At 40.4% G+C, this 21,241-nt stretch overlaps 2 protein-coding genes and 1 pseudogene across 7 annotated transcripts in view; all 3 read left to right on the forward strand.

The window, feature by feature from the left end:
• Positions 1 to 10,709, forward strand: LOC101360096 (zinc finger protein 3-like). Of its 2 annotated transcripts, none has more exons than XM_023741076.1 (4): positions 1 to 1,109; positions 2,274 to 2,359; positions 2,765 to 2,891; positions 9,109 to 10,709. In XM_023741076.1, the coding sequence occupies exons 1-4, from the start codon at positions 974 to 976 to the stop codon at positions 9,216 to 9,218; spliced, it is 459 nt and encodes a 152-aa protein (XP_023596844.1). In that variant the 5' UTR covers positions 1 to 973; the 3' UTR covers positions 9,219 to 10,709. The 2 variants fall into 2 exon arrangements, with proteins under 2 accessions (XP_023596844.1, XP_004386762.1); XM_004386705.2 differs by lacking the exon at positions 9,109 to 10,709 and adding an exon at positions 3,878 to 4,860.
• Positions 5,736 to 21,241, forward strand: part of LOC101359494 (zinc finger protein 3-like) — a 26,382-nt gene continuing 10,876 nt past the window's right edge. The window contains exons 1-3 of one of the 5 annotated variants that reach the window (XM_023741075.1): positions 5,736 to 6,143; positions 18,982 to 19,184; positions 20,450 to 20,568. The gene's annotated coding sequence lies outside the window, so the exon portion shown is untranslated. Of the gene's footprint in view, positions 6,144 to 9,119; positions 9,215 to 18,396; positions 19,185 to 20,449; positions 20,569 to 21,241 lie in introns of those variants that run through there. The other 4 variants (XM_023741071.1, XM_023741072.1, XM_023741073.1 and 1 more) reach the window with 4 other exon arrangements.
• Positions 9,584 to 11,216, forward strand: LOC111822396 (zinc finger protein 655-like; annotated as a pseudogene).

Raw genomic sequence — 21,241 nt, forward strand, 5'->3', positions numbered from 1 at the left:
CAGCGGGTGACGGAGGTTCCTGTGCCTAGGGGCGATCAGGGAAGCTGGGGTGGGAGAGTCTGTTTTGTTTTTTTTTTGTCTTCAGTCCCGGTTCTCTCCGACGCCCCGCGGATTGAGGGCCCTACCATCAGGACCCGGTGACTGTACCCTAATGTGAGCTGGAGCTGTGTGACTCGACACGCCCGTTTGGGACTGTTTTCGCCTAAAAGGGAAGTGGGAGGAGGGCAGCGCCGGGAGAGGCCTTCTGAGGACCAGGTTAGAGGGCTCTGCGAGGCCCCTTTCTGAAGGTTGTGGAAGGAGAACGGAACTCTGTCACGGCCTTGGGTTTAAAGGGCAGCAATAAAACCTGTTTGAATGGCAGCTCTTCTTCTGTCGCTCTCGGGATTGTGGAGAAAGGCCTCTTCGCCTTGTCTGAGTTAGCGGAGGGTCTCCCCAAAGTGTTTTATTGTAGTTAAGACTATTTAGTAATTCAAAGTGGGCTGACAGTGTTACCAAGTAAATTCTTAGGGGCTTACTTTTAAGAAGAGATGAGTAATAATAATTTGCGTATTTCTCTGGGTACAAACCTGAGCCTTGGATGTTTTTAAATTTCTACAGAAATTTTTACCTGTTTAAATCATTCTGTCTTGATTTTTGGAAACATCACAAATTCTCAGTTACCTCTACCAAACCCGTTGCTGTCAAGTTGATTCCTACTCATAGCGACTGTAATATTAGTGGAGTTGAAATAATCCTGACTACTTGGCCATTTGGTTTGATTATTAAATATTTGAAATGGAATAATATTCAATTGTCTTTCCGTTGTTTATTTTGGGGTCATTAATAATTATCAACTATTTTTTAATGAGTATCTATAGTGTGTAAGATACTTTGCTAAGTCCTGAGAGTATAAAATGTTGGGATATTTTAATTTATTACAATAATTTTTCCTAATCTCATCCCACAGTGATGGTCATTGTTCTCCAGAACAGGGATGGAGGAAATGTTGGTCCAGGAAGCAGCAGGATCACCAAGGGTCCAGTTTCAGTCTTTGGACACCCAGTCTGAGGGTCTGTCCCCAGAGCCTCAGTTCGTACAGGAGACCGACATGGAACAGGGACCCACTGGGGGTAAGGCAGAGAAAGTGCTTACGTTCAGGAGAATGGGAGCATAGAGGGGCCCATGGGCCTGGTATGAGAGAGGCCAATAACATAAGTAAGAAGATGGCCCCTAGAGGGAGATCTGGAAGGGAGGAACAGATGTGACTTAATTCAGCCCCCATCTGGGCCCATCTGATAAGGGTCTGGGTCTCTCTATTAAGGACAGCCCATTTTTCTTTAATAAGCAAAGTGGTAGTCACTCTGCTCTGGCTGCTTTCCCTCACACAACCTTCACTTCATCCCATTTACCACATCTAGAGTAATTTCTAAGATACGATCCTTTTACTGCACATCACAATCCTTGCTTGGCTCTCAGTTTTAGATTTTCCTCACTTCCTCATGGATTTAGGGCCTGTCTCTTCCCCTGTTCTGTTTATTTAGATTCTCATTCCTTGATGACCTTGTGTGCTTTACCACCTGCCATTCTGTTGCAATTGCAGTGTTTGTGACTTAATCAAATTTTGACCAAGAAAGCAACCATTTAATACCTTGGTTGAGCACAAAGTCTGTATGAATGTATACATATGTATATTAGGTTATAGTCACATTTTTATTATTGTATAAGTTGGTTCTCTCTTGTTCTTTTGCTTTATAAGAATTGTGCCTTAGATCATTTATGGCCAACTCCAGAGCCTAAAATAACCTGAGTTAGGTTGAATGACACTGTGTAAAGTGCTACGGGACATTGTCGGAGTGTGGAAAGGATTGTAGGGATGAATGTTCCTTGTTCTTGGGGACCTTACACACTAGTTGCAGAGACAGTGCCTCTTCACAAGAGAAAGGCTTAATGAAATTTTACAGGAAAGGGTCAGTAGTCTTCTAAATAGCCATGGTCCTGGAGAAGTTGCTGCAGATCTTCATGCTTTGCCTTGCCCATCTGCAAAACAGGTATGGTGCTTTCCCCTCTGTTTGACGAGTGTCATGTCATGAGGATAAAGTGAAATATGAAATTTCATAATAAAATCTTGTACACAGGTAGGTGCAGATGTGTAGACATACCTGATACCCGATAAGTGTTCACTGGTTTAGTTGATGTGAAGAAGTGTCCCACTGACTCTCCTTGGGCTGGAGCCTTCTGTAAGGGAGCCCTGGGGAAGGGCTGCTCTCACTCTTGGCTCCTTTCTCCTCCCTCAGCTCCACCTGTTCCCCAGGTACCTGCTCTTCCCCACTCGGGAAGCCCAGGAGACCAGGCAGCTGCACTCCTGACAGCGAGGTACCAGGTGAGCTGAGGACACTCTGCTTTTTCTCAGGGACTGTTGCTGCTGATTGAGTGTGGCCTCTCGCTCATTCCATTTGTAAACCTTGTCTGGAATTTTTTTCAATAGCAGAGCACGCTTTGGGAACTGATCCTCTTTAGAGACCTGGACCTTACACAAACCACCTTCCTGTATCCCGGACAACACAAGCAATTATGATTCTTCCCTATATCGGTTCTTTGTCCATGGTGCTGTGATGGGTGCTTTTTAGATCTTAAAGCGTTATGGGTCTTATTCCCTAAGTCTTAATCTGTTCTCTATCCTCCCCAACATAAATACACATTGGGCACCCTCTCTGTCATCTTCGTTCTCTTGCCATGGTGCTATAGTGGGTTTATTCCCCAGAGCAGCCAGGATGTGTTATTTCAGGAGTTTGTGACATTCGAGGATGTGGCTGTGTACCTTACTCGAGAGGAATGGGGATGCCTGGACCCTGTTCAGAGAGATCTCTACAGAGAAGTGATGTTAGAGAATTATGGGAACGTGGTCTCACTGGGTAAGGACTCTTTTCCTTATTATTCAATTTACCTATTAAGATTTTCTTATTTTTGAGTAGATGTGAGGTATCTGAGAAAGTCAGTAGAGTGTGGCTGATATTTCAGGTCTTCAGAACCTCCTAATTATCTTTAGGCTCATCTTGGAGTGGGATAATTAAGGTTCCTTTGGAAGTTTCAAGAACAGACATTCTACTCCTTATCCCCAGTTAACCTTTCCTACTTTGGGGAGCATCTGTTCCCTGTTAGAAAAGGGCAGCTTGCTTGTGCTTTGCCTAAATTTGCACCTTCCCTATCTTCTGCTTTTTTTTTTTTTTAAAATAGGAGAGACTGTAGGGCCTCCCAACCCTCAACCAGATACTTTCCTCCCTGCTGTCTCAGTGCCCCTGTATCTGAGAGTTTCCTAGGAGAATAAATGTGTTTTTAAAAGATAAGCTAAAATTAATCTTCTCCAAATACATCTTTAAGCAGGCAGAATTTGACAGACTTCGTTTAAAGGTATGACTCACTGAGTACATTTCAGTGAATCACCCAGACAGTATGGTAATCCCAAGCGACGGCACGCAAGGCAGCAGAAGTCTTAGACATTTACCCCATGCTAAGATTCTTAAACCATGTCTGTCCTTTGTCATTTTTTTTTTTCTCCTTTGTCATTTTTAATGGTACAATAGGTAACTGAGATTAGGCAACCTGTAGTGCTGTAGACAAGCATCGGTGGGGGGGTATTTGCACCCCCTTGATGTGAGCGGTTCTCCTTTTTCTGCCTTTTTTTACCTGCTTCTGTTTCTACTCTTTTCCTTTTATTTATATATTCATACTCCTCCACCTTTTGTATTTTTTCCATTGTCTGTGCTGGTGGCATCCAGGGCATTGCTTGGTCTTGATTATACTCAGGATTCAAGAGGTCTTCTTATCCTTGGGGAGGCAGCCGGTCCACTGGGAAAAGTTTTTAGTGTGTTTTCCATTCCTGGCTCTTTGCTCTTTGTAGGCATACTTCTCCGTCTTCCCACCACACGGATACATAATGTGAATTCCTGCCCGGCCCTGAGTCATACCCAGGCAAGTGCTTTCTCTGGAGAAAGCCTTGCAGTCCTTTCAGCAGGAATCTCCAAGAGATGGCTCAAGTATCGACTTCCCATCAATATTGCTCATCCCTGCTCGGAAACTCCGTTTCCACGATTGTTAAGATATTAAACTTGATCGATGGAATAGACGCTCCCCAGGATGCCACCACTATGTAAAACTGCGAACCCTCAAATGACTTTTGTTAACTTTCTAATGTAAAGGGCTAAGGAAGCTTCTGTTGCAACCCAATGCATTTTGAACCCAGTTTATTCAGAAACCACGGTTGGTGGTCATCTCCTTGTGTTTTGAGAAACCACCAAGTTCAACTCCACCTCTTCAGTCATGATCTTTTCATGTCATTTTAGAATGTGGAACATATGCTGTGTGTCTCTCCTTTTTTGGAGTGTATGTGACCCGCCCTTTATATTGCCTAACTGCTGCAACCTCTGGGCTTTCCTCATATTTAACGTTCTAGTCTTCTTTAAATCTCCGTGGCTATCTCCAAGGTCCTGCCTTCCTCCCCTTTATTCTTTGTGGTGCTTTTCAGTGATACATTTATGTTACCTTTCCTAATCAAGTGTTCCTTAGCCCTGTCCTTGATGGAGGGGAAATGGGAGGGCAAAAGAGTTAATAAATTTCTTTATTTCAGGGTATCAAATTGAATATATATTTAACAATTTTGTAAACTATAAAATGATATATAATTGTAAACTACTGTCAATTTTACGTAATTACAGAATTTCCAACAGTTAACCTGTCTACTTTTTGGAGTAAAGAAATTTCTTAGCAGTTTAATGCAGTCTTATAGTATAGTATGCCATTAGATTGTATTTGTCAGAACTTTAGCCCATTGGTGAAGTACTTCCAGTATGTAACAGTAAATATACAGAGTATAAAAAAATTGGATGAAACAGTAAAAAAGAAGGTAAAAAGTCATAATTTTCATTACCAGCTCTTAAAAGAAGCATATTAACAATGAGCAAGTAACTCATTGGGTCATACTTGAAGGGAAGTTACCTGATTTTGTGCCGGGAGAGGAAACTGGATGCGGATGTTGAGTTGCATACTTGTTGCTGTTGAGTTGATTCTGACTCAGAGTGACCCTATAGAACAGAGTAGAACTGCCCCATAGGGTTTCCAAGGCTGTAATCTTTACAGAAACAGATTGCCATATCTTTCTCCCGTGGAGCTGCTGGTGGGTTTGAAGCACAGACTTTTTGGCTTGCAGCTGAACACTTAATCACTGTGTCACCAGGGCTTCTTGAGTTGCTCAGGTACCCTATTACATGATGGCATTAGAAACATGTTATCAAAATTCTAGTTGATGATAAGTGGGTTGATAAATCAGTAATGTTTGTACATATCCCTTGCTATTTGAAGTTGATGTCATGGAGGATAAGTGATTTTGCACAAAATGTCTTACTGCTACAGCTATTTACTGTTTACAGAGAAACCAATATGTATTAGATACTGTACATGTCTCATTTAATCCTTGCCATAACACTGTGAGCAGATATTATTCTTCCTATTTTATGCATGAGGAAACTGAGGCTCAGAGAAGTGATCTGCTCAGGATCAGAGCTAGGATTGGGACCTAGCTGTGACTTTGAAGCCTGTGCTTTTTTTTTTTCTTCACCATTGTGCTTGTAAGACAATTAGTCCAGACAAGTATGGTGTTTTTTATATTTTTATGGGTTGTCTGTACTCTGATGAGGAGTCCCTGGGTGGTGCAAATGGTAAACGCTCAGCCACTAACCAAAAGTTGGTGGTTTGAGTCCACCCAGAGGCTCCTTGGAAGAAAGACCTGGAGATTTACTTCTGAAAAATTAGCCATTGAAAACCCACAGTTCTACTCTGACACACATGAAGTTGCCATCAGTCAGAGTCAACAGCAACTGGTTGGTACTCTGATACAAGAAAAATTCCAAATAGCCATGATAAATTGGAGACATAGGCACAAGGTTGTACAGTTTGGGACCAAAAAGGACATGCATTCAAGAAGATACAAAATCATATAAAACAATCTAGGCGTAAAATCCAATATAATAGATAACCTGTGAAACAAAGATATTGCTAAGGAGAGATTTTACATGTTTGTTAAGGACCAGGAAGAAAGACAGGAAGCGTCTAGATGGATAAAAATCTTAGCACGAGTCTGGTACAAGCAACAAACCAGATAATGGGCCTTGGTAAGTGGTGAATTTTAAATGTTATTTTTAAAGACCAAATTAAATTAAAAATAAGTCTAACTAGAAAATTGTCAGTGTTTAAATCAAGTCATTTTAAATGGGAAAATTTTAAAGCAAGTGCAGATTTTTAAAGGATAGAGTTTTGAGTTAAATTTAGGAAAAAGGTATGCAGGCCAGTGTCAGGATATCTGCCATTAATGCTTTCTGAGACAGGTAGTGTGACAGATTGGAAAGGATGTAGACTGTGGAATCAGACCTGGTTCCCCTTACCAGCTGTGATACATTAGCAAGTTGTTTAATCTGACACTCATTTTCTTCATCTATAAAACGTGAAAAATAAGGTCTACCTTTCTGGGTTGTGCTAAGGATTAAATTAGATTATGTGTGTAAGTACCTGGCTCATGGTAGTTACCTAAATGTTTTGGAAAGGATTTCAAGTGATAGAACTATAAACCAGTTTTTTAATGCAAAAATTTCGAGAGAGTGTCTAAATTGTTTCTTTATATTGGGATTTCCTCAAATTGAATATTGCTCTGACTATTGCCTAGGGGTTTGTATTTTTATTATAAAGTGATTTTCATTTCTCTGAATTAAATGCATCTCTTTTAATGAAAAATTCCACAATTTCAAATCTGTTGGATCCTGGTTCTTCATGTATTGTTCTAATCACTTTTTCTCCTGCTTTTGTTATTTTTACCTTTTGCTCCATTGTCAATATGTTGGGCTTTCTGCTCTGCTCTTTCTGTACAGTTTTTTTGGGGAGGAATTGATTTCATTCACAACCATTACTTGTTACTAGAAGAGTACTTAAAAGCCAAGTCCTGAAATAAGACTTTGGGTTTGAGTCCTAGCTTCACCAGTTACTTTGACCTTGGGCAAGTTAGTTCTCTGAATCTTAGTTTTTCCGTTTGTAAAATGAGTACAATAATAGTTCCTGTTTCATAAAGTTATGCCGAGTATTAAAATGAATAAAATCTTTAAAATCCTGGCATGGTACTCAGCACCTACCAAGTGCTTGGTAAACCTTACTTTAGTATTTTAATGATATTTATGATACAGGCTACTTGACGTCTCTATCTCAAACCCGTTCTCTTTTCTAAACTGCAGTCTTGTATCTCTAACTGCCTGCTAGGCATTTTCTCTTATACTTTCCTACTTTACCTCTAACACAAGTCTAAAATCTAATAACCCCTCATCCCACATAAAGACAGTCTTTTTTTGTTGTGTGTACATGTTTTATGTGCAGATGATATAGATTAAATAACCAAAGTTTGTTTTGATTATCAAAATTTGGAACACCTTAATAAATATCTCAAAGCTAAAAGTTGCAAAATATGCTACCAAAATTCTGAGAACAATACTTGCTACTTCATGCCACACTGACTTTTTTATTAACTTGCAAAACTATTTTATTTGATGTGGAGAACTTTAGCTAAATTAGTGTCCAAAATGAGAATTGACTGTTAATGTTCAGCAAGAATTCAGAAACACAGTAAATGATTTCCTTATATATGTTCTTACCTCCTTGCTCATCAACTGTCACCATGGGATCCAAAGGGGGCAACTACTGGTTAATCATATTTTCCAGGCCCAATGCCCTTTATAAAAAATTGGGTTAAAAACAAACAACAAATCATTACCATTGAATTGATTCTTACTCATAGTGACCCTATAGGACAGAATAGAACTGCCCCATAGGGTTTCTAAGGAGCAGCTGGTGGATTTGAACACCAATCTTTTGGTTAGCAGCCAAGCTCTTAACCACTGTGTCACCAGGGCTCCAAAAAAAAACCCAAAAACTGGGAAGCCATTATATATTGACATTTGGGCACAAAGTTGGCACTCAATGAGTAGCTGTGAAATACATGAATCAAAACAAGTACAAGATAACATGGTCCCTGCTATCAAAGGGTTTATGTATCAAGTAGAGATGATAATATGTGAAACTAATTTTTAAAAACCATAAACTCTGTTATATGGTGATGGGTCTGTATAAAAAGAGCAAATAATAAATTTTGTAAACATTCAGCAGATGGAGAGAAAGCTTTATGGAGATGAGGGCCTTGAGCTAGATCTTGTGTGTATGTTACTAGAAGCTTTCTGGGCAGAACACATTGATACTATAATAGTTTTGCCCTCTCAGAATTAGACTGCCTGTTGCTTTTGCTTTAAAAGAGATTTAGGTCCTACCAGTCCATTTTGCAAGCCATATAAAGGCTATGTTATGTGAAGATGCACTTTTATTACACTTTCCTCACTATATTGTATTAGAGTTAGTTATGTACATCTATCTCTGCAGTTAAGAGTGTAAGGTCCTTGAGGGGATGGACTATATTTACTAGGGCTCTTTATGCCCTATATACTTTGCATATGGGAGACGCTCCATAATGTTTCTTGAATAAACAAGAGCGTAAGCTTCTAATAAGTAAGGATGTATCATATTACTCTGTTTTCTTACGTGCACTGAAGCTAATTGTTTCTTGAGATTGATCCTTGGGATATTTATTCAGTCTTCACTGTTTCTCTTGCTGCATTTTAGCTCACCATACAACAGGTGCTTGAGTATGCTCCTTTCTCCAGTCCAGCAGAGTTATATTTTGATGACCTCCATTTTGATAGTTGTTGACCAGGTCCAATAGAAAGATTGATCTTTAGACAAGAAATGAGAAGTGGTAATAATAACTTCTGTAAAGATAGGTACACACCCATTCACAAATCTCTTGTCTGAGTAATGTTTGAATGACTACTTCTGCTCCCAAGTCATCAGTTTGCCCCTTAACACACCTCTTTGCAGAATACAAATAAGAGACCTTTGTAGAGGATCTTTGCCCTTCTCACTCTCTTGGCCTTCCTAATGTGTTCTAAGGATTTACCTTCTCTCCATTAACCACTAGTTGAAAGAAAACGGGGCTAGTATAACATCTGGAGAGAGATTGCCACATCCCGTTTCCTTCTCTATGAGCAGGATTCCCATTTTTCAAGCCTGATGGGATCTCCCAGCTGGAGCAAGATCTACAGGTCTTTGATCTGGAAACTAAGAATAGAGAAGTCTTAAAGAGACAGCTTCTCAGGTAAGTAAGGCAAAATCAATCAGATAGAATTAGTAGGAAAGTAAAGTCCAACTGTTGAGACAAGTTGTAGTTTCTCTGATAGTCAGAATGAAGAGCTCCTTCCTTTTCCCTTCAGTTTGACTCTGTTTAGTTCCTGATTATCCACGGTTGTATGAGGTCCCTGTTCAAGTTGCTTACATATATTTGTTTTGAACTATTCCCCTATTAATCTCCTTTGAATCACCCAATTGGTTATCTTCTTACCCTGCTGACCGTGCCATCTGTTTCTACTACACCCTGAGCCATCTGAATCCTACCTTACTGCTTCTGTTCATGCACTTCATCTGTTGCTGAGATTTTGTGGCTATTTTTCAGAGCAAATAAACTTGTCTTATCCTGGTAGATACTAGCTTATTTTGTTTTCTCCTTTCTAAGTTTTCTTATTCTAAGCACAGGGTACAGATTATATTTGCATTTTCTATTTATGTATCAGATGGAGACACCAGTGAAGAGAACAAATTGTTGATTCCTAAGCAGAAAATTTCAGAAATACATTCATACAAGGTGAGAGTAGGAAGGCTCAACCAGGATATTGCTCAAGTTCCGGAGACCAGAGAAGTATGTAAACCTGAGGAGAGGTTAGAAAGGCTTCAGGAAGTTTTAAGGAAATTTCTCTCCCTGGAGAGAAAGTTTAGTAAAATAGCAATCAGCATGAAAACCTTCACCAGCAAGAAAAGCAGTGAATGTAATGAACCTGAGAGATGCTTCACTCTGGACTTTAGCCTTGATACAGTAGAGAGAGTTCTTAGAATAGAGAATATGACAAATGTAAGTATGACATGAGCCTCAACCAGAATTCAGTTGCTATTGAACACAAATAAATCTAACACATAATTTTCAGAGTAGTGAATCTAAGGAAGGCTTAATGGATATCTCCCATCTTAGTAAATATGAAAGTATTCCTACCACTGAGAAATCTTATAAATGTGATGCATGCGGGAAAATCTTTCATCAGAGCTCAGCCCTTACTAGACATCAGAGAATTCATACTAGAGAAAAAAACCTACAAATATAAAGGATGTGAAAAATCTTTCAGTCAAAGCTTAAATCTTATTCTACATAAAAGAATACACCCGAAAGAAAAGCCCTATAAATGTGAAGCATCTGATAAACCCCATAGTCAGAGCTCAGACATAATTCAGCATAAGAGAATTCATACCAGAGCAAAATCTTATAAATGTAGCAATTGTGAAAGAGTCTTCAGTCATAGTGTATAGCTGACTCAGCATCAGAGAATTCACAGTAGAGAAAGGCCCTGTAAGTGTACTGTACGTGGCAGTGACTTCTGTCATAACTTCATAGCTAATTGAAAATCAGAGGGTCCACACTGGAGAGAAATCCTGTGAGTCCAATGACTGTAGGTTGTCTTTATTAAGCATTAAGGAATTCATTTCATAAAAAAAGCCCTATATATGTGAAGACTTCAGATTGAATTCACATCTTGTTCAGCATCAAAGAATTCATATGGGAGAGCGACCATAGGAATGTAATGAATGTGGGAAAGCCTTCAATCAAATCTTTCATGCCTTGTTCAGCATCACAGAATTCATAGAAAAAATAAATCATATGAATGGAATGCTTATGAGGGAAGTTTTAGTCATAGCTCTGGTCATATCCTGAAGCAAGAAGTCCCCGCCAGAGAAAAAGTCTTTGATTGAGATGCAAGTGGAAAGAACTTCAGTCAGAGAGCTAACTCTATTCAACATCAAAGAATTCATACCAAAGGGAAACCTTATGAATGTAGTGAATGTGGGGAGGCATTTAGTCAAAGTTCAGGTCTTATTCAACATCTAAGAGTTCCACCTTACGGAAAAGTCACATATGGACTGAACGTAGTCCGCTCATTCTTCAGCATCAGAGAATTTACACCAGAGAGAGAGCCTATGAGTGACAAATATAGGAAAGCTTTTAGTCAGTGTTAAACTCTTCATTGACACCTGCAGCTCCATTCCAGTGAGAAAACCTATGACTGTGTTGAAAGCTTCATGCTTTTTTTTTTTTTAAACCTAAGCAACAATGGAAAAATCAAAACGGAAAAAAAATCCAATAACGGAAAGAAAGGAAAAAAGCCTTCCGTCAAAGCAGTTATGTACCTTGTTCATCAAATTCATGCTGTGTGGAAAGACTATAAATGTAATGTGTGTATGGCAGGGGGCGGGGGGTGGTGGTGGTGGTGTGGAGATTCAGTCATAAACCCTCATTCCCTATCAAGGAATCCATACCCAGAAGTCATTTGAGATGTGACAGATCTTTCAGTTGGAGTTCAAGTCTTTTTCACCACCAGAATATCCATCATGTTGTTGTTAGGTGCCCTTGAGTCAGTTCTGACTCAGAGCGACTCTGTGTACAATAGAATGAAACACTGCTTGGTCCTGTGCCATCCTCAGTCATTGCTATATTTGAGTCCATTCTTTCATCCACTGTGTCAGTCCATCTCATTAGGTCTTCCTCTTTTTTGCTGACCCCTCTACTTTATCAAGCATGATGTCCTTCTCCAAGAATTGGTCCCTCCTGATGGCATGTCCAAAGTACATGAGACAAAGCCTCACCATCTTCACTTCTGAGGAGCATTCTGGCTGTAGTTCTTCCTAGATCGGTTTATTCATTCTTCTGGTAGTCTGGTATATTCAATATTCTTCCCCAACACTGTAATTCAAAGGCATCAATTCTTCAGTCTTCTTATTCATCGTCTAGCTTGTGCAGCATATGAGGTGATTGAAAATACCATGGCTTGGGCCTGGCGCACATTAGTCCTCAAAGTGACATCTTTGCTTTTTAACACTTTAAAGAGGTCTTTCGCACCAGATTTGCCCATGCAATACGTTGTTTAATTACTTGACTGCTGGTTCCATCGGCGTTGATTGTAGATCCAAGTAAAATGAAATCCTTGACAACTTCAATCTTTTCTCCATTTATCATGATGTTGCTTATTGGTCCAGTTGTGAGGATTTTTGTTTTCTTTGTACTGAGGTATAATACATATTGAAGGCTGTAGTCTTTGATCTTCATCAGTAAGTGCTTCAAGTCCTCTCCACTTTCAGCAAGCAAGGTTGTGTCATCTGCATAACGCAGGTTGTTAATGAGCCTTCTTCCAATCCTGATGCTGCATTGTTCTTCATATAGTCCAGCTTCTCTGGTTATTTGCTCAGCATACAGGTTGAATAGATATGGTGAAAGGATACAACCCTGGTGCACACCTTTTCTGATTTTAAACCATGCAGTATCCCTTTGTTCTAACACCTGCCTCTTGGTCTAAGCACAGATTCCGCATGAGCACAATTAAGTGTTCTGGAATTCCCATTCTTCGCAACGTTATCCATAATTTATTATGATCCACACAGTTGAGTGCCTTTGCATGTCAATAAAACACAATAAACATCTTTCTGGTATTCTCTGCTTTCAGCTAAGATACATCTGACATCAGCAAATGATATCCATACCAGATGAGAGTCTGATGTAATGCAAATGGAAAAATTTACCACCATATTTAAGGCTTTACTCAGCATCACGAAACTCATGTTGGAGAGAAAATTGTTGATTATTTGGATATGAAATCAGTAGTGCATAGTCCCGATCTTATTCATTGCAGAAGAATCTAGCCTGAGGAATGACTCGTGGGTGCAGTGCTGTTTCTTATGGCATTCTTTTACTTTAATATAATAGATGTTTTAAGTGAGTATATACACTTTAATTATGGGACTTGCTTAAGCTATTTTTATTTTAATATAGACTGTAAACATTTATTTTTCCTGAAATTGGTTCTTACTGTTCACAACTTCCCTGTGCTAATATTAACGCACCAATGTTAAAACACATCAACCTCTGGAAGGGAGCTCATTGAGTTTTTTCTGCTGCTCCCAACCCAGGTTCTCTCTAAACAGACTCTTAGGCTTGCTCTTTTCTAAGAACTATGTCTTATGCCTTTCCAGCCACATTTGAGTTCATGTCGATTTCTCCATTAAGCACATTTAAGTGATAGTTTCCTAGCTTTAAGATTTTTACCAGCAGGGATACTGTCCTTAATTGATGTTACTGTTCTGGTGTCTTCTTTCCTAAAGCAAAGCATCTTTTAAAATAATTGGGTTTCAGTATCCTGTCTATGGATGAGCATGAAGTATTCTGTCTCCCCTGCATCTGGGGCAGGAAGCTGAAACGTTTTCAGTTGATGCCTGATTTCTTAGCTGCCTTGTCTGTGTCTGCATTCACAGCCCTCCAGAAGAGATGATAAGGACACAGGGAGACAAGGCCCAGCTGCATTCATGTATTGCCTGTTTTGCATGCCTAAGTTTAGAAATCTTTTTTATGTTTCTTTTGAAGGCTAGTAGAATGCTCAGGTTTGCTTTTGATAGGGCAAAACAAGTTGAAAAAATCAGAGAGTTTCATAAGGGAATGCAACCTTCCAACAAAGATGTTGCTTTCTTATGTAATGTCTCTAGAGACAGTATTTCAAGAAGAGTGGCAAATTGTTCCACTATTGTGTATGGGATTACTCTATTATCTGTTGGATCTCCACTTCCTCCCCTCCCCCCTACAATCATTCCTCATCAATCCAGTTCAGTATTTGAAGACTGGGGACTTTATGTATAATTGCTTATTCTTCATCACTTTTTTTTTTTTTAAACTAGAATCTAGACCATATAAAGGAACATGGCTTTTTTGATTGATAAAAGTGATCACAGATGGCTGTAGAATTCAGGGTCACTGAGTCCTGGTGGCACAGTCGTTAAAGCAATTGACTGCTAACTGAAAGTTCGGAAGTGTGAAACCACCAGCGGCTCCGCGGGAGAAAGATGTGGCAGTCTGCTTCCGTAGAGATTTTACAGCCTTGGAAACCTTATGGGATTGCTATAAGTCAGAATCGACTCAATGGCAGTGGGTTTTTGGGTCATACACCTAGTAAGAGTTTGTGATTCTTTAGGTGATATCAAAGGTTTTTTTTATATTTTTCCATCTTAAGCTTCACAGTAGTTTGTGAATAAGACAAATGTTATTTAAAATTCTAATTGTCAGTGTAACAATTGAGGTCTTCATAGTTCTGATGGTATCATAATACTCATTAGGAATCTTCAACAAACAAAAATTTATTGCTTAGTCTGTAAACCTTTTGTGGCAAATCTCTAAGATAGTTCTGCCACTATGTTTTATCTTTTTGCTATCAGCAAGTATAGAATTTCACCAGGGCAAGGTAAGACTGTAAATGAAATTGATCTAAATGAACAATGCATGTTTCTTTCTGTTGATGAACATGCACCCTAATAGAGGCCAATAGTCACTTACGGTAACTGTGAAACAGGAGTGAGCAATCTCTTAATAGTAGAATATGTAAAAGTCACATGTATGCATTTGGTTTAGGAATGTGCTTTTGTACTTGAATAAAGGTGCATTTGATATTCTGAGAATCTATTTCAAACAAAATCTGAGGGCCTTAGCCAGAACATTTTGGAATCTTGAAATCACCTTATTGCCTATGATGCAGTTTCTCCCTGAAACCTGCTTCACATCAAGAGTGGATCACTCTTTGTAGAGATACAAACATTATTCTTTTACAAACTTCTAGAACAGTGGCTGAATGTTTAGAATTTAAAGGGTTATTCGATTAGGGTATAGACAGTACATAAACTAGTTTAGGTTTCAGTAGAACTAGGCAGAATGTGTTTTCTTAATAAATAAAATGCATTTAAAAAAATGAGAAACCAAAATAACTCTTGAGGGCAAGGATCTTTCCACTTTAAGCTGATATTAAATTGGTTCAATATAATATGAATTTATATCCTTAGTAAATGCTTTTTGGTCTTGAAGGGGAGAGAAGAGAAGAAATCTAATAGCTAAGGAGTATTTTATTTACATACCTACTTAGACACACTTACGTGTATGTACACATTCAACTTAATTCCAATAGCAACTGCAAGGGAGATATCTCCAGTTTACAGAGGAACTGAAATGTAGAGAAGTTAAAGAACTTGTTAGAGTCACACAGCAGGTTAATGGGTTAAATTAAGTTATGTTTGACTCTAAAACTTTCCATCATTATGATGTTGGTATTAGACACATAACCCAGAGAAGGGACATTGTCTCTGATGCTCTTCATTCTCTATTGCGTCTCCAACGATTCAGTATTATCAGTTTGCTAACTGATTTAAAATGCTCCCAGAGTTCTTTGGGCTGCCAGGAGAGAGCTAGAACATTAGTTGTTTTTTTTTGTTGTTGTTGTTGTTGTTGTTTTTAAGGACTGGTCAAACCCCATCCTTGAAACAGACTTAAAGAATTTTGAGAATGGTAGGCCATAGGATGAAGCTCCCAAGTTGATATTTCCTGCTAAGACATCACCCTTTCTAGCACTAGATTTCCACTTCTCAAACTTACTATTCCCCAAATGGGCTCTTAATTTCTTCTGGTAACTAGAGGTTGCTCAAATGCTCATGTGTCCTTACCAAGGTTTACTATCACCAGTTATACTACCCCAGTTCAACAAAGCAGTAGGTAATAGGAACAATCAAGTTTGTTTTCTAGGCTTTTGGCTTGAGCAAAAGAGTTGATAGGGGTAGACTGGAGAGATGAGGAACACTGGGGGAGAAGCAGGGAGATTATTTTAAGCAAAGGGGATAGCACGTCAAAAGGCCTACAAACGAAAATGTGGCATTTTCAAGGTAATGAATAGGTGAGCTCTTTGGAGAAATTCCTCACCTTAGGAAATAGTACATGGATAACTGAGGAGGTTTAAGAACAAAGTTCGGATGAAGTCCCTAGAGTGTCATCTCAGTAAAGCACAATGGAATTTCTGCATCTAAAAATGTAATCTTGCCATTCATCCATTCATTCATTCAGTAATACAATTGCCAGGCACTATGATAATTAGTTCACCACCTGTCTGTCAGTTTGTCCTGCTGTGGTGGCTTATGTGCTGCTATGATGCTGGAAGCTATGCCACTGATAAATACCATCAGGGTCACTCATGATGGGTCAGTTTTAGCTGAGCTTCTAGACTAAGATCAGGAAGAAGGGCCTGGCAATCTTCAGAAATTAGCCAATGAAAACCCTATGGATCACAGCAGAAGATTGTCTGATACAGTGCTGGAAGATGAGCCTCCTAGGTTGGAAGACACTCAAAATACACAGTGGCTGCAACAATGGACTCAAGCATACCAACGATTGTGAAGATGGTGCAGGACCGGGCAGTGTTTTGTTCTGTTGTACATATGGTTGCCATGAACTGGAGCCATCTTGATGGCCACTAAGAACAACATGATAATCAGTGCTAGCCAGTAAATATAGTTAACTTAATCAAATGAATTAAACTATCCATTGATTAAAGACTACTAAAACAGATGAGAGTAGTAGTCTAAACAATGTCTTTAGAGTTAGACATACTTGTGTTTGAGCTTTGCTATGCTGTGTGACCTTGGAAATTTTAGTTACCTCTCTAGTGTCCTTTCCTATACAATGTGGATAATAATAGCATTATGGAAATTAAATGGGATAATTAATGTAAGAGGTACTGGACACACAGTGCTCAAAAAGTTATTAATACAAATACATTAAAACAACCAATAATAGAAGAGGGATAGTTAGCATAAAACCTAAGAAAGAGGGAATTAATGAGCAAGCACTTCGTAGTGTAGGACCAGCATTGTCCAGGGAGGAATACTCTGGATTTAGCAAACTTACATGTGACTAGACACATGATCAGACATCTTGAACTGTGGTAGGAACTGCCTCTGGAGACGTACTCAGCAAATTGTCATCTGTCTTCTTTCTTTCTTCCATTGGTATCATATGGCATCGTATTTTATACTCCAAAATATGACTGTATGAAGGAAACAATGTTTATTCAAAACTATGATTTCAAACAGACAGAGCCCTGTACAATTCAACAAGAAAATAAATACTCTTGGAACTTTTTTTTTCTTTTCACTAATACTTCCCATTCGTTCTTCACTTTTAGAAAATAGTTAACCTCATATTTGTATTTCATTCAGGTTTGTAATTTTACAACTTGGGCATAATTAGAAGTGTTTTTCTTGTATCTTAACTGCTCGATTAACAAATCACACAGTCTTCCTCCACTGTCCTTCATAGGTGGTAATAGACGCCTGAGCTCTGGTTTGAACAGGCCAGAGTTCAAATGCTGCTTCTATTGCTTACTAACCGCAGCTTCTGGCATATAAAATAGTAAAAAGTACCAACTTCATAGGATTGTCATGAGGATTAATGAAATAATGTCAGCTTAAATGCTCATTAACTGGTAGCTGTTACTTCTGCGTTTAGCAGGAAACTCCCCTTATGAACAACTGATATCTTTAACTTTTTTCTTTTTGTGCTCTGTCTTCAACAAATCGTATCTGCCTTTGGAAAACCCATCTCTTAGGTGCAGCAAGCTATTTAGATCTTGACCTTTAATAAGTTTTTCTTCATCTTTCAGCCCATTGGTACTAATATATTCCTTGTTATTTTATTTTCCCTTTGGCAAAGCTGGGAGGGGCTGGGTTGAAGGATTAAAGAGAGGTTAGGTTGGACTGAGGTGATGGATAAAGAGGTCCAGCAGAATCCGCCTGCCTTGTGATCATGACGAATGGAAGTGGAGAAGAGTGGTAAAACGGCACAGGAGTTCGCCCAGGGAGGGAGAAGCCAAATGGGGAGCATGCGGGACAGTGAGGGGAAGAAAGAAGGAAACAACCAAATTACAGAAGAGTCTAGGCCCACTCAAGCGATTTCCATCTTCCTTCACTCCCGTCTGGAAATCCTGGTGACGTAGTGATTAAGAGCTACGGCTGCTAACCAAAAGGTCGGCAGTTTGAATCCACCAGGCAGTCTTTGGAAACTATGGGGCAGTTCTACTCTCCTATAGTGGTCGCTATGAGTTGGAATCGACTCGACTGCAACGGGTTTGGTTTTTGGTTTTCACTCTCCTTAAAAAAAAAAAAAAAAACCAACCAAACCCGTTGCCGTCGAGTCGATTCTGACTCAGCGACCCTTTAGGATAGAGTAGAACTGCCCCATAGGGTTTCCAAGGAGCAGCTGGCGGGTTAGAACTGCCGACTTTTTGGTTAGCAGGCAAACCCAACTGCCGTGCCACCAGAGCTCCTCACTCCCTCGGCAGGGAAGGGCAAATGCCGACGGAGTCCCCCGCCCCTCTGTATCCGCAGCCAGTGGGAGAACCTTGACCCAGCTCCCCTAGAGGCTACCAGAGAACAACCCATGACCGAGATTTGGCCTCCGAGACGCCTAGATGGGACCTGGAAGTGTGTGCAGAGGAACCCGAGTTTCTAATTGCCTCTCCTTGGAGACAGAAGTCGCTGACACGCTGCGAAGCGGGTTCAAACAGTGTCAGGGGCTCAGCGTCTCCCGCCCAGAGTAGGAGGGTCCAGGGCTCCGCGCAGTCGTGGTCGGAAGCTCGGTCTGAGGCGAAGAACTGGCTGAGAGAAGCGGCAGAGCCCTAGCGTCCGGGACTCCTGGTGGGATTGGGTGAGGCTATAGGAACCCTGCTCAGTGTCCAGGCTAGTGTGCCCTTCCCTGCTTACAGGGTAGGGTGAGTGTCGTCATGTCCAGGTCTCTGAGTGGACAGCGCAGGTCGGGGAGCCGCGCCCGCCCGCCGGCGGCCAGAGGCCGCTCTTGGCATTTCTAATGGTTTGGCTGCACCTCGGCTCGGCCACGACCGTCGCGAGCGGTCATGGGTCGTTGCTTTTGCCCATCGTGCCTGGAGAAAGAATAAAGCTTCGAATGCTTTCTAGGTTGGAAGTCTGTCTTGGGACAGCGTCACCCTTGCCTTAAGTGACTGTCTATCCCTTGTGCCGTGTCCAGAAGAAATTTTAGAAAAGATCTCAGAGTTGGAATAGCATCGGAGACTGGACCCAGCCCGTGGAGAAGTTTCTTGCACAGATGTCCTTGGAGTCTGTGTGTCCATCCCCAGAGCAGGAGCCTCGAAAGACCAGGGGTGAGGAAAGGATCTAGCTGGCTTATCTTTGTGTAAACTTTTGTCCTTTCAACAGTGGTCTAAGACCAGATGGACAAGATTAACCTTCTACTTAGAATTTATCAGGTGCAAGATTGATCTTTTTTTTATTTTTTTTAAACCTGAATCTCTATCACATGTAAATGAATCCCATAACTAATGTTTCCTCTTTGACTTTGTGGAGCAAGCATGCAGCAGCACTATTATAGCATTAAGTCATGAGGAGCTGTCATTCCAGCACCTGTTAACTTGCTTGGCTTTTGGAGAAGCTGAGTAAATGTTCCGTAAATAAATAAATGAATGAACCCAACCTAGTATAACCCATGCCACAAAAACCAGGAAAAGAGTGGACTCCTCCCCTCAACTCACACAGACCAGTTGCCTGTCAGTTTGACTCTGACTCATGGTGACATCATGTGTGTCAAAGTAGAACTGTGCTCCACTGGGTTTTCGATGGCTGATTTTTCAGAAGTAAGTTGTTAGGCCTTTCTTCCAAGGCACCTCTGGGTGGACTCAAACCTTTAACTTTCTGGTTAGCACCTGAGCTCATTAACTGTTTGCAGCACCCAGGGACTCCCACCCTACCCAAGCTCTCTTATCATTAGTAAGATGCCTTTTCCACCCAAAGTATAAACTTCAAGAGGGTGCCTTGCCTGTGGAATACAGTAGACAAGCATGCTGATGGAAAACGAGGTTAAATTATTCATATCAACATGTTTATTTCAACCTGCCATCCCACCATTATCTAGTGTATGTCTGGCCATTAAAAAAAATGGAGTTGGATTATTTAACTGGAAGATAAAGGCTTAGTTAATCCACATCATGGGCTCTGAGACGGCTTATGTTTGGGGGATTTCCTTTCACACCTTTAACCTTCCAGTTATGTTTTCAGGCTAATTTTTAACTCAACAAGTATTTATTATGAGTCTGTTAGATGTTGAGACTAAGTTGAAAGAAAACCTAACACCTGCCCACCCACAAGCTTAGAGTTGCAATAGTTATCTATAAGAGGCTGTGGAACAGTAAACAATGTTGAAGTTCAGAAAATGAGACCATTGTGAACTGGGTATTGGCCCAGGGAGCCTGCGAAGGTTATGAGTTTGGCCTTGAAAGAGTTTAGAGTAAGGAAGGAATCAGGATTTAGGTAAGAGCTGATAGGCCCTTATCATAGGCTTCCTGCAGCTAGTCTTCCTAAGAGGCCAAGTGCCCTTATTAGCTTTCCTAAAATACTTGTTTATTTATGTTAGTTCATAGTCTCTGCTGGATTCAGTCCATACACCATAACCTGGTATTCAGGGTCCTCTGCGATGTGGCCTCAACCCAACTATGCAGTCTCAGTGTTCCAGAGACAGACCCAACAAGACCGGTAAGTGTGCACAATGTGTGCTGAAGACACTTTGCAGTACTCACCATTGTACCTTTGTGTCCCTTTTCTCACACACATTGCTGTCCCCTTTGCTTTCTGCCCATCCAAACCCCGCACATTTTTTTTTAATTTTTCCCATATAAAAATTTATACATACATTGTTATGTGACTCTAATTGCTCTCCCCATACTGTGACAGCACACTCATCCTTTCCACCCCTGATTCCCCATGTCCATTCAACCAGCTCCTAACTCTCTCTGCCTTCCCATCTCACCTCTGGACAGAAGCTGCCCATTTAGTCTCTTGTATCTACTTGAGCTAAGAGGCACACTCCTCCCAAGTATCACTTTATGTCCCACAGTCCAGGCCAATCCCTGTCTGAAGAGTTGGCCTTGGAAATTGTTTTAGTTCTGGGCTGATAAAGAATCCAGGGGCCATGCTTTCCGGGGTACCTCCACTCTCAGTCAGACCATTAAATCTGGTCTTCTTACTAGAATTTGAGTTCTGCACCCCACTTTCTCCTGCTCCATCAGGGACTCTCTGTTTTGTTCCCTGTCAGGGCGGTCATTGGTGGTAGCTGGGCACCATCTAGTTATTCTGGTCTCAGGCTAATGAAGTCTCTGGTTTATATGGCCCTTTCTGTCTCTTGGGCTACTACTTTCCTTGTGTCTTT

The sequence above is a fragment of the Trichechus manatus genome, unplaced genomic scaffold (assembly GCF_000243295.1).
Source record: "Trichechus manatus latirostris isolate Lorelei unplaced genomic scaffold, TriManLat1.0 scaffold00170, whole genome shotgun sequence".
Lineage (NCBI taxonomy): Eukaryota > Metazoa > Chordata > Mammalia > Sirenia > Trichechidae > Trichechus > Trichechus manatus.

Excerpts from the sequence above, each read along its gene's own strand:
- LOC101360096 (XM_004386705.2), top strand. The coding sequence starts at position 974 with ATGGAGGAAATGTTGGTCCAGGAAGCAGCAGGATCACCAAGGGTCCAG. Across the intron at positions 1,110-2,273 it reads GGAACAGGGACCCACTGGGG|CTCCACCTGTTCCCCAGGTA; the intron begins GTAAGGCAGAGA and ends CTCCTCCCTCAG. Across the intron at positions 2,360-2,764 it reads TCCTGACAGCGAGGTACCAG|GAGTTTGTGACATTCGAGGA; the intron begins GTGAGCTGAGGA and ends GTGTTATTTCAG.